This window comes from Erigeron canadensis, chromosome 5, assembly GCF_010389155.1.
Source record: "Erigeron canadensis isolate Cc75 chromosome 5, C_canadensis_v1, whole genome shotgun sequence".
Taxonomy (NCBI): domain Eukaryota; kingdom Viridiplantae; phylum Streptophyta; class Magnoliopsida; order Asterales; family Asteraceae; genus Erigeron; species Erigeron canadensis.
In genome coordinates this window covers 42,868,370-42,882,044 of record NC_057765.1, presented here as the reverse complement: position 1 = coordinate 42,882,044, position 13,675 = coordinate 42,868,370, and the positions used below count along the sequence as shown (strand labels likewise).

The window sequence follows — 13,675 nt, the reverse complement described above, 5'->3', positions numbered from 1 at the left end:
CAATTATTGTGGTTTAATGTTTTTTTTTTTTTTTTTGGAACAGCAATTTGGGGATTTGGGGTTTAATGTTAAGGGTAATATTGGGATTTTGTAAGTATCATTAAAAAATGACTTTGCTATGTAAATATGTTGTTTTTTTTTTTTAATTCATCCTTGAATATTTAATCATTTAATATTATTAAAGATCTATTACTTATTTATTATTTAAAGGTCTTAATTAGAAAAATATTATGTATCATTTTTAAAGTTTTTTAAAAAAATTCTAAATTTTCTGCCGGAAATACAAACAGTTGCATTTTTATTTGAGAAGTTATCATATCTTCTTATGAATATTAAAAATAAAAATTAAAAAAAAAAGAAAATGGACTATGATTATTGGAATTTATTTTGGGGTTTAGGTAATTGGACAATGAATTTACAAATTACAACTCTTAAATATTTCTAGTATTTGTGGTTGTTTAATTTCATGAATATTTTGCTTATAAACTTTATATATTGTTCTAGTATGCGATGAAGAGAAAAAAAGTATGATCAAAATTTCATACGTCATATACATTCATTGGTAAAAAAGTAGATTTGTAACTTTTTCAAAAATTTGTGTAATAAAAGGTAAAGATATATGTAATAGTTATTAATTTATTATTGGTTAGAAAAATCAAATCATATTAGAGAAAACAAAACTTGTTTATCATTCATATATAAAATTGTCAACATAACAATTTCCACTTAGTTCATTTGGTAAACATGATAAAACTCCTTATCAAAGGTCATGTATTCGAGGTTGGTATTCAAACGTACTTTACCTCTCATGTTGTAAAGTACCACGATAGCCAGAGTGGCTCATGTATACCTCGCATGGTTGAGTGGACCATAGCCGCCTCAGGTTGGTATTCAAACGTACTTTACCTCTCATGTTGTAAAGTACCACGATAGCCAGAGTAGCTCATGTATACCTCGCATGGTTAAGAGCGAACCATAGCCGCCTCAACAATATAAACAGGTTAGGCGGTTGTTTAAGACCCTCACATGTTAAAGGCCTCCAACTTTTCTAGATTTTGGGTTTATATATATATATATATATATATTTTAAACTTTTCTTGTACATACAAAAAGTAGATAAAAGAAAAATTAAATCAATCATTTATAAAATTTTTAATTTATTTTTATCAGTTTCAAGTCCGGATAAGTGGATGAGGTTTTTTGTAAGAGACTTTAAATCCAAAAAATTAATTTCGCTTAAGACCTCTACAAAGCTTAAGCCGGCCGGACTCGGGTAAATTGAAGACAGAGCTACGTCTTCATAAGCCACCTGAAATCCACAATTCCTCGCCACCCAGAAAAGCTGAACGAGATAGGAACATGAGAAGCAAGAACACTATAAATTTGTTTGGACTTTGGATGAATCATGGATGTCGTACAATGCTCAGCATTATGAAAGTGCAAATCTTAACCTGATGAAACTTTAACTTGTTTAAGGAAGTCAGTTCAACTAAACAGCCAACAACATACAGCTAAAAGAAATAAGATCTAATGACACATCTGATCTAGTCCATAAGATGTACAAAACTTAAATACTGTATGTACTTGCTTTAGAAGTAAACTTAAACTTGAGCTGGGCATTAGCCTGTAAAGTTGAACCTCAACAAAAGAATCAAATGAATTTAGTTTTATAAACGAGAATGGCATTGATGATTCAACTAAATGGTCATTGTTCCAGTATTGTTTAGCCAGGATCACTGTTTAGCAGATCCAAGTGGTAGCTTAGCACCTTGTCTACTACGGATCTAACATCAAATTTACAAGAATCCCGCAGAATAGCATCACACTGTTCTCTAAAATCAATGCTACAGCATGAAATCATCTTCTTCAGTCAATCTTACCTGATTTTCCTTCATCAATTTTTTATAGATGCCCCATGTACACTATAATTTCTGGTAAAAGTTCTTATACACAGTCAGTTTATGTATCTGAGCCACCGTTCACTTTTTGATTCCACTTTATATTGTGTGGGAGCTCACCATGATTTGGCAAAGCCCCAGTCACTGAATGGAATACATACCTGAAAGAAAAAGAAAAAATGATATTAAGCAGAGCATTGCGAGAAATTTCAAATGCAAACAAAAAGACCATCCATGATAATAGAATGTTTCCAACCATCTAAAAGGTCTACGTCTAATTATCCATGGAAACCATATCACTATCTGCATCTTTATGGCCTAGTAAAGCTCTAACTCTAAACCATGGGACAAAGTTTCTCAAATTGATAAGCAAAGTACTGGCTGGCAAGAAAGAAATGAAAGTTAAATTCAGTAAAATCTAATTATACACACAGAATCTTTAGCATGAGATGATCAAACATGTGTTACCAACAATTGCATAATTCACCTGTAGCTAACTCTTCTCCAACCAAAAATTATCTTGTTGCTATTTGGCTTCCCTAAATAAATTTAACTCACCAATAACATTTGCAATTTGATTACACATGGCTAAAGTGGTTTAGATCGATTATTATTAGATATGTGATGGCCAAAAGGATGGTTGCACTCGCATATAGAGGTTCCAATTTTGATTCATTTACTAACAAATGGGGTTGATTTAGTAAATGTTATATACTTGATGGGCCAAGCAGCAATAAAAGCTTAACGGGGAAAGGGGTGAAAGACGCTTCGTTGAATTTTTTGTACAGAACCTCTTGGATAATTTTTTTACAAGTTTGAAGTATTATTGTCAACATTGAGAACTAAATCTGATCATCATATGTTTTCAGGTAGCCCAATTCGAAACGTTACCCGATCTCTTTTTTTCACCTCTAGTTGCACATAAGATGGTTTATAATAGGATTCCAGAATGATTTGCAGCATCTCTAAACTCTAAGGTATATTATGCAGAAATCATTAACAAGAAACTAAGATGTCAGGAGCAAGAAGATTACTAAGATACATTAAACAGCAATTATGCTTTACCTCACAGAAAGAGAACTCCTCAGAACGTTCGAGCACATCTACACATTATAGCTTGGGATTGTTTTTCTGCACAAAAAATATTATGATTCTGTAATATCCCACTCAATGATTGATCCTATAAATACTGGAAAACTCTAGCTAGTTTTATTTTTGATTCAAGCTTCCTTGATTCCGAGTATAAACCCGACGATCGAAGACCTTTGATAACAACCCTTTGGGTAGGTCTAAACACCTTCATTCCTTGGTTTAAACAGGCTAACAGAACCTTAGAAGCAGTCAAAAATCTCCGTTCCTTGCAAAGGTTATGCACCATAGACGTGTAGGTTATACAATCTCTAGGGTCCATCTTCGTAAAAAGCTTGAAAGCATCATCAATGTAACCAGCTTTACACAACCGATCAACCATACAATTATAAGCAACTAAATTAGAATCAAACCCCAATGTATCCATATACTTTAGATGACACAACGCACCATCAAAATTACCTGCTCTGCACAGACCATCAATAAGTGCAGTATGCGTGTATTCATCACATTGAAACCCCGCTTGTTCAATCTCATACAACAAGTCATAAACTTCCTCCAACCTACCGTCTATGCAATACATATTAACCAAGATATTGTACGACACGATATCAAGCTCAATCCCTTTTTCAACCATTAACTCAAAACATCTATATGCTTCTTCCAATCTACCCCTTTTAACAAAGGCACTGCTGACTGTACAATAAGAAAACGCATCATATGTATATCCTTTATTTTTCATTTCATGAAAGATTTCTATTCCTTCTTCGAATTTCCCCGATCGGAAACAATATTTCATCACGGTAGTATAAGTACTGGCATTGGGTGACAGATTTGATTTCCCAAGCTCCTTAAGCACCATTCTTGCAGCCTGTAACCGACCCGCTTTACAAAGCCCGTCAATTAATATGTTGTAAGTTATTAACTGAGGAATAAACCCATGTCTTTTTATATGTCGGAATAGGGATAAGGCATTATCTGAATACCCATTCTTGCAGAGACCATTAAACATGGTATTAAATGTGGTAGAACAAGGAGAGAGTTTGTTCATGACAATATTATGAAAGACCTTGTTGGCCTCCTCGGGTTTTCCTAATCTAAAAAAGCAATGCATTATAGTATTATAACTCCAAACATCGGGAGATATTCCGACTTTAATCATTTCCTCAAACAGATCAAAGCATCTCGAAAGTAAAAAATGGTTGGAAGCACCAGCTATCAAAGAATTATAAGTAACTACATCTGGATGTATATCTGCCTCTTTCATTCTACTTAAAATTGAATAGCCTGCATCGAGATCAACAAAACGACAATATGCAGCAACCAATGTGTTGTACGTAACAACATTCGGTAGGGTTCCTAACCTAATAGCATCGATAATAACAGCTTCTGCTTTCTCCAGTTGTTGGACTTTACAAAATGAAGCCACACATATATTCATCAGCCTCGTTGACAAATTACAAACCATTCTCCAAAAATATTCTGAGGGCTAACCAAATTGAGGCTTCGGCCAGAAAACTCTTATAGATCACATATGTATATATATAACCTAAATTGAACTTCAGCACAGTGACCTACAAAGTATTTAAACATATGTAAGTTAGATTCAAACATTTGTTAGATACATGAGGTTTTATTATGTCAATATTGTCTTGTTAAGCCCAAAGTGAAATCATTTGGTCAAATCTTGATCAATGAAAGCAAAATAAAACAGTAATCCATTCCATATTTAAAAGATATCCCTGTTTCCTAAGCCTATTTTATCACTATTTATTCTCATTTCAATCAATGGAATAATATCAAAATTGAGGAATTTATATTCTGGAGACATACAAACTCTTACTAGATCGCGTACATATTAGCTTATCAATTCTTCAGTATTCAACAGTGGAGACTTATTCTGGACTATGTGTTGAATCCTGATAAGGTTAACCAAATATATATCAAAACTGCAAGTGAAACATAAAAGGCATAACACTTACATTCACACAAGCTAATAAGAGCAAAAGAAAGTAATGGACAAAAGTAGAAGCTCCTATTTTGTATTAAAAAAAAGAGTGTATGTACGGTTAGAGTAACTAAGAGCACAATAGACAACACACAGTCCTGAAGTGTTCGGTTATATAATCCAAATATCCAATAAGCAAATATAGTTCATGAAAATTATTCTTTTCTGTTATTTAAATTTGTATTAAACACCGTTCCAGGCACATACCATGCCAAGAAAGTACTAATATCACACTAGTATTATACAGACTCAAGAAAAAAGAACATTAATATGAGTATGGAATCATAGATTAGAAAGATTATTGATTATCCAGTATTTGACCCATTAAAAATCATATATAATCACCCTGCCGGGACTCCTTACCATAACCAATGCCACATTCTGTGTGTGCAACCAATAATCTTTTGCACTTGCTCCTTATTCATGACTTGGTAAAGAGACCAAAAGAATCAAAAAACTATAAAGAGACCAAAGGAATCATAAAAGTGAGCCTAACGCAACTTGCTAAAACCCATTTCCCCAACGATATATATATATACACACATCTAACCCAATAAAAGTTATAAAATACGGTCACGGAGCAAGGGAAGTTTATAAAGGGAAGCATTTTTTATCCCATCCGTCTGTTTGCAAATTAACGAACAAAAAAAGTATACGTCTTTTTTAAGTTTAAAACTTTCTAGCATTAATTCTTGAGAGCATTTCTACACTTTAGTACTACACAAACTAACTAGATTGAACTTTGAAACTGATGGCTTTCCATCAAATTTTGTGTGTGCATCAGTGCATGCATATATAATATACCGACTAACAAAAGTTTCATAATTTCAACATTACAAGTGGTAATGTCTCAGAGGCATTTCATCAAACAAGTTGTGTGCTTCATTACATATCTTCAAAACCAACATCAAATATAAACAAAAAAGGCCCAACAAAATCAACAACTTCACATATACAAAAAAATATCGGAAATGAGAGTGAGAGTGAGAGACAAAAGAGTACCAGATTTGACTAAACGATTCCCGGGAACAGACGAATAGGCTGGCGGAGATGGACAGAACAAGGTGAAACACTTGATTTCTGTCGTACGGTTTTTGGAGGGTTTTGATTTTGAGGGGCTTTTTGTGAAACTGAGTAACAATTTTAGGGGCAGAATAGGATTTGACTATTTGAGGTAGAAATGTATTGTGACAACGAGTCAACGAGCTCTTGTGGGATTAGTTTGGGAAACAAATTCGTATGTTCACGTTTAATTATTGATTTAAAAAATCTAACGACCAAGTTTGATTATGAATATAGAAAAACATAACCACTAAAAATTAACGACGTTTCAAAAAAAAAAAAAGTAATAATCAAAATCATAAAAAAAATTTGGATTTAGAATATTCAATGGTTTTATCTCACTTTTTTAAAAACATTTTGAAATTGGTTATCAGTCATCAATACCGGTTGATACGAAACTAGGATTTGATACGAAACTGGGATTTGGAAATCTTTGTGTCTTCCCTGTGTCTAAAACATTTTTAGGTTCTATATAACAAATTCATGACCTAGTGTGTTTACATTTGTTGTAGTTAAATGTGAGTTTGTTAATTCCATCCATGCCAGTTGTTCTCTCTTGTTTTTTTTCTTTTTGTTTCTTATGTTTTTATATTTTCACAACTTATGAGCTTGGAAATAATACGATAATGTGATTTCATTGTCATAATGGACTAAATGATGGTTAAGTTGCGGTCATTGGAAGGGTGAGATACTGAGATACAAAGAGTAAGCACGACGATGATTTTATTCGCTTGTTTTTTACATAATTGTGTTTTTTGGGCCCTATATAATTGGTTTATTCTTTTTTTTAGGACAACGTGTTACTTGACTAGTGGCTCAAACCCTAGTAGTGACATCCAACGGACAATATGCTAGAGGTTGGAACCTGGAGACCAAGGGTGCGATAACATGGTCTGCACACATCTAAAGAGGTAAATGCACGAAAACATAGGGAATTGGGATTCAATCTATGGTTTCCAGGCCAACATCTCTTTCCTCAAGAACCCAAAGAGGACCCAGGTGACCACTTGATCTAAGACCAAGTGGTTTGGTTTATTAATCTTTTGATACTCATTTCTTCTCATAATTTTATACTTTAAAACTACCAGTCAATATGTGGCTAGTTAAAATGGGACTGAGGAAAGAATATTAATGTCGGATTGTAAGTTTCATATTACGTCATGTTAGATTTGTTGTAAGAGTATAATTAATTAGATTTTTCATTACGGAGCGTCAACTTCAAAGAATTAGAGGGAAAGAAAAGGAAAATTAATATACAACTACCATATATTAATACTAAGTCTAATACCCGTATGATGTATGCGGATTGACTATATATAAGTATATTGGGCGATTCGTAACGACTGTTTGCGATTCACGCCTAGGATTGAAAAACCTCCTTGCCTTTCTTGGTAAAATCACAAGCACTGATCATGAATCGCAAGGACTGCTTGCGATTTTGAACAGAAATGCAAGGTCTCCTTGCGATGTTGTAATTTTTAGGGTAGTTTCTAAAAGCTCAAAAAAAAAAAACACCTTGAATATTTTGATATATTCAAGATGCTTTTTAGTTATTCAGGTTATTTTCTTAAAAATATAATTTATTAAATATAAAATTTAAAAGCCACCGTGTCATTTAAATAAAATGTTTAGTGTTTAACTGAAAATGTTTATTTTGTTCTAATATGTTGGTAGATGTTTGTGTAAGTCTCGACTAGATAAATATGTAAAAATGTGTGGTTTATTATTTCTCACCTAGGAGTATTTTTATTAATTTTTTTATTTTTATAAAATATGTAACTTTTGTAATGAGAAAAATAGAGAGACAGAAGCAATGTTTTAAATGCCGGTATATACCGACCGGCCGGTATTACAGGTGTTACTGGCATTTGAGGGTACTCCGGTAATTTAATCCTGATATTTTTTCGGTATTTTCACTATTTCATACCGGCGGGTATTTTCGGTATTCCCGGTATTTTTCGGTATTACCATTTCGGTATTTTCATTTTTCTTTTTGAATTTTTTTTAAATATTTCTTTATGATACTTTAATGTTAGTTTTTGTTATTTGTGAACTTTAAACCTTATATTTTGTTATGAAATACCTTTTTGATATTATTTTTGAGTTAATTATAATTGTTTTTTGGTTATTTTCGTTAAATTGTAACAAATTTTATAAAATAATAATAAAATAAACTAAAATAGTCGTATTGACCGCATTTTCAGTGATTCCGATAATAACGGTAATATCGGAAATTTTTCCAAACCGGTATGATTAAAATATTGGTTCATTGGAAAGAATACCAAGAAGTTTACTGTACAAAAAGGGGGGGGGGGATATAAGCAAGCAAAAAAGTGTGAGAGAAATTAGGTTAAACACTTGTTCTGTTGCTCGAACCCGACATGAAAAGAGGGCTCGGACCCGACATGTTAAGAGGGAGACCGACGGAGGTGGAAAGACGGAATTCCGAACGCGCCATAGAAGCTTTATGCCTGAGGACGTGGACCAATGAGTGAAAGGCATATGGGAATAGGTTTTGTAGACTTTATATAGACTTTTATCTTAGACTTTGGTTCTCTGTGACCTTTGTAGTGGTTTTGGCCTTGAGTCTAGATAGGCCAAAATCGAGGGGGGAAGTTACTCTAGTGTCTGATGCCCCCAAAAATTGTTTTGTCTGTCGGAGGACATGACCGAGGACTAGGTGTCTAGGTTTAATTTAGTAGTTTAGAGTTTTATGTGAAAGGACTAGGAGTAGGTTAGTTAGGAGGCCGTAGGACTAGGAGTTATGTTCTATGTATGTATCTTGTCTTGGTTATGAGTATTCTTACATTTTATGCTGTTTAATATGTTCAATATGGTCCCCATTGTATATGTATTATCGAACTTGTGCTAAGCCTTGGGCCGGTCGCATATTTGCTACCCTCCAAGGTAGCCGGACTCAGTACACAGGTATTTTCTCTTGTGATCTTCTTGACCGACAGGTATGGTATCTAAACACTTCACTCTTGCCGACTTTTAGGTATGGTATCTAAACACTTCACTCTTGCTGACTTTTACTTCTGATGGCCGGAGGTCCTTATGGAAGCAGTCTCTCTACCTCTGAGTAGAGGTAAGACTGTCTACGGCTCACCTCCCTCATACCCCGCGCAGGGATTGAGTCATGTTGTTGTTGTTGTTGTTGTTGTACTTGTTCTGTTGCTCATCTTCAGCTCAAGAAAAAGAAGAAGAAAAAAAAAGAGGGACAATGAAGATGATGGGTAATACAGCTTCTTTCGTGGAACATTTTAAAGGTAAATCCATCAAAAACCCTTCCTTTCTCAACATTTCATCCTCCCTTTTACCCCCTCGCCCTTCCCCTGTCAACTATTGTTACGATCAGGACCCTCCTCTTAAATCTAGATATCAAAAAGTTAACAACTTAGAAGATGCCCTCCACCTGTTTGATCAAATGTCTCTCACAACCCCTCTTCCTTGTCATTTATTTCAATCAGCTGTTGAATTCCGTTACCAAAATGAAACATTTTTCACATGCCATTCATCTATTCAACCATATGTGTGCCATTGGCGTTCCTGTTGATGACTACACTGTGAGTAGTGCCATCAGGTGTTGTTGTCAGCTGCGTCGAACCACCGACGCTTTTGCACTCTTAGGCCTTTGCTTTAGACGATCTATTGTACCTGATGTGTTCATATTTAGTGCACTCTTAGACGGACTCGTCCTAGAAGATCAGATTCTTGAGGCCGAAAGATTCTTCAAGAAACTCATCAAACTCAAACTCTGTGAACCTAATGTTGTTATGTACTCTACAATGATCAAGGGCCTTTGCAAGTTCGATGATAACGATACTCCCCTTTCTTTGCTTAGGCTGATGGATGAAAGAGGCTGTAAACCTAATGTAGTTACATACAACACCATCATTGATAGTCTTTGCAAGGATCAAATGATTGATGATGCCTTCAAGCTTTTTAAAATGATGGTCTTTCAAAAAGGCATTGCACCTACTGTCATCACATACAACTCTTTGATTTCCGGCCTATGTAAATTAAGTCATTGGGATGAGGCGTATAAGATGCTAAAAAAAATGGATGAGTATAGGATCTCTCCGGATGTGCACACCTTTACCATACTAGTTGATTCATTATGCAAAGAAGGTAAAGCGGAAGATGCAGAGAGTGTTATCAACATCATGGTTAAGAAAAGTAAGGAGCCGGACATAATGACTTACAACTCGCTCATAGATGGTTACTGTTTGCATGGTGAAATGACCAAAGCAAAGAGAGTTTTTGATGCCATGGTGATTCAACGTATCGTCCCTGATGTTGTTACTTATAATAGTTTATTGAATGGGTATTGCAAGAAGTCAATGATAGATGAGGCCTTGCATATGTTTCATGAAATAACTAGAAAAGGCCTGAAACCCGATACAGTCACTTACAACACCATGATACAAGGATTGTTTAATGCTAAACAATGTGGAGCTGCACGCAAATTCTTTGATGAGATGCGAGCACAAGGCCAAATCCCAAATGAATGCACTTATAGAATAGTTTTAGATGGTCTCTGCAACAACCATCAGGTAGAAGATGCACTTTCTTTGTTCAAGTTGATGGGTAATAGCAAGCTAAATTCGGATGTTGATGTGTACAATATCCTTATTGATGGTGCAAGCAAATGCGGGATGCATGAGATTGCAAGAAATCTTTTCCGAGACTTGGTAATGAAAGGTTTGCAACCTGATGTCTGGACATACAATGCTATGATAAGTGCTGTTTGCCGAGAAGGTCGTCCAGGTGATGCAAAGCAGTTGTTTCTTCAAATGGAAGAGAGCTCGTGCCCGCCAGATAATGTTACTTACTGCCTTCTTCTCCAAGGTTATCTAAAGAACAAGCACTATGTTGATGTAGAGATGCTTTTACAGGAAATGGATGGAAGAGGGTACTCACTTGATGTTTCAACATTATCGTTGTTTATTGATCAGATCGCTGCTGGCTCCTTCCGAAACTCTTTGCTTAAGTTGATACGTAAACTAGTGCCAAAAGAATTGGCTGGAGGCCCCTGGTTTTTCTGCCTATCCCAGTAGTTTGCAGGAGAAAATGAGAAAGTGATTGAGTGGCTTGAGATTGAAATGTGCACCAACAAAACATTGAAAGTTGGAAATCAGTACATCAAATATCTTTTGGGGATTCGTGCTACATATTTAAGGTCATTGGACTATTTCTGTATAACGAATTTATGATTCTGGCATGTTTGTATTTGTTATAGTTCAGTGTCAGTTTTTTAATTCCATGGACACAAGTTGTTCTCTCTTGGTGTTTTTAAGCACTAGTCAACTGTGACTGGTTGAATGGGTAGTGAGGCAAGTCTAGTATTTCCATGTCGGATTGATATTTTATCATGTTCAAAATGAACATATAGGTCATGTTAGATTTGTGCAAGAGTAAAAATACTTGGATCTTTAATTGTGGATCACTCTTTTTATTAATTTGCATCGACACTCACTAAACATACACCATGACCAATCGTGTTCAAAATGAATATGAGCGAATCTCGATCCGTATATGTTTATATATATGTCTGTCAACATCAACTTTAACGATATTCATTTCATTTGGACAAGGTTTGAGGGACGTGGGAAAGTAAACCGTCATATTTTCTACTTCGAGCAAAAATACTGCTTCCAAAAAGATGTTACAAAGTATGGAAGTACACAGGCCCAACCATTGTGAATCTCCATTTTGGTTTACTTTCTTCGTCCTTTTCTTCTTTTTACAATCGTTATGACTTTCGTACCTATTGGATAATATGTCTCAAACACAACTTCCCTTTTATAGCTCATTTTATTCAGTTGTTGAATTTTGTTACTAAAATGAAACATGTCACAAATATATCATTTTATTGACTTGATAAAGAGTTAAAAAGAAATTTTCAAAAATTTGATTCAATAAAAAGCTATTTTGGATAACTTCTAACTACCCTTGTATAGAGACAAGACTGTCTACGTCTCACCTCCCTCTTATCCCGCTTATGAGGATTTGAGTTTGTTGTTATTGTTGTAATTATGATTTTAATTTAAAATTATAAAATGTTATCATAGGTAAATTTTAGTATATACTCCTACGATCATGATGAAGTTTTTTTTTTCTTATCTTTAAACTACTTTTCATAATTTATGATATAAAAACTTCTTGATTACAACATATACAAATAATAAAATTATACTTTATAAATATATGATACACGTAAAATATGTTAAAGCATGACTAATGAAGCATAAATATTTATAAATCATAAAAATCTTTTTATCTTTATTATGATATATATTTTTTAAATATATTGTAAAATATAATTTCTAAAAAGATAAACATAATATAATAAACAATCTCATTTGAAAAAAGATAATTATCATTGAAATAAAAAAAACATAATACAATGTATATAAACATCTTTATACTCATATTAAAAAAATAGATAAATAAATATTAATGATTAGGATTATGATTGATGATTAAAATGACAACATAAATATAACAAGTTGATTGAAAAATAACACCTCATTAAAAATCTAATGTAACAAAAAAAATAAAAAAATGTCACATAGGAAAAAAGATATCATGTCTTAGTGATGATATACATATACAATGTTATTTTCTAAGTTATTAAACTTTTTACGACGTTACGAGTTATAACGAATTGAACAAGTAAAAAAAAAATGCCCAGGATATATTTAATCTTGTTGGATTGCATGGATAGTATCAGGGACGGCTGCAGCTTGGGGGGCAGCGGGGTCAGCTGCCCCCCTCCAATTTTAATACAATAATGTAATTTTTCAAAATTTAAATGGTATATTTGTAATTTTTTTATAAAAGTAGAAAATAAATATAAATGTTACCTTTGTTGTCAACTTGTCATAAACTTATTATTTGGATCTCATTGGTCATCGAGCAGTAATTTTAAGATAGATCTTTTCATTAAGGTATTAAAAAAACTCGAGTTGTTTTATTTTTTAATAGAAAGAATGAAGTATGTAAATGTGTAGTACATTATAGTGGAACTATTTATAGAAAATGTATTTTCTTTCAAATTATTATATATATTTATCATAAACAATTAATTATAATTATCATAAAGCTAATTATATCCAAAGAAGTATATTTTTGGGTTTCTTGCATTATATGATTGAATACGTTTTCATTTAATAAGACCTTGTTCGATACGTGTGGTCATTATTTATTAAAAAAAAACTAGTATTTTTAAATATGAGTGTTAGACCCGGTGTAGATAACAAATTCTTTTGAGAGTCCATTTTCTATTTTCGAGATAGGCCCTTTTTTGCTTTTTTGTTTTTTTCATTTTCGGATACGACTGTTATAAGTATGACAAACAACTTTTAATTTTGCCCTCTCGCAAAAAATTTCCTGCCTCTGTCTCCGGATAGTATGCTAATAGTTTGTAATATTTGTATTAAATATTAATAGTCGAAGAAAAATGATTAAAAGAAAAATAAAATGAAATGTAACAATATTTCTTTATAGAGTTTTTGTTTTCTTTTAACGGAAAATACATAAGAGAGGGAAGAAGGTGAGAGAGAGAGAGAGGGGTAGTAGAATAAGTTCACTGTAGAAAGTAGAAACAAAGCAA

General features: G+C 33.4%; 1 protein-coding gene and 1 pseudogene across 1 annotated transcript; one reads left to right on the top strand and one right to left on the bottom strand.

The window, feature by feature from the left end:
- Window positions 1-1,645: 1,645 nt before the first annotated feature.
- Window positions 1,646-6,020, bottom strand: LOC122600352 (putative pentatricopeptide repeat-containing protein At4g17915). Its single transcript, XM_043773059.1, has 3 exons — window positions 5,998-6,020; window positions 2,964-4,561; window positions 1,646-2,059 (listed from the first exon to the last, which is right to left on the bottom strand). The coding sequence occupies exon 2, from the start codon at window positions 4,453-4,455 to the stop codon at window positions 3,079-3,081; it is 1,377 nt and encodes a 458-aa protein (XP_043628994.1). The 5' UTR covers window positions 4,456-4,561; window positions 5,998-6,020; the 3' UTR covers window positions 1,646-2,059; window positions 2,964-3,078.
- A 3,440-nt stretch (window positions 6,021-9,460) lies between these two features.
- On the top strand, window positions 9,461-11,368 carry LOC122600354 (annotated as a pseudogene).
- Window positions 11,369-13,675: the final 2,307 nt, after the last annotated feature.

Bases quoted from the DNA above. Each gene is read 5' to 3' on its own strand.
- LOC122600352 (XM_043773059.1), bottom strand. From the start codon at position 4,455: ATGGTTTGTAATTTGTCAACGAGGCTGATGAATATATGTGTGGCTTCA.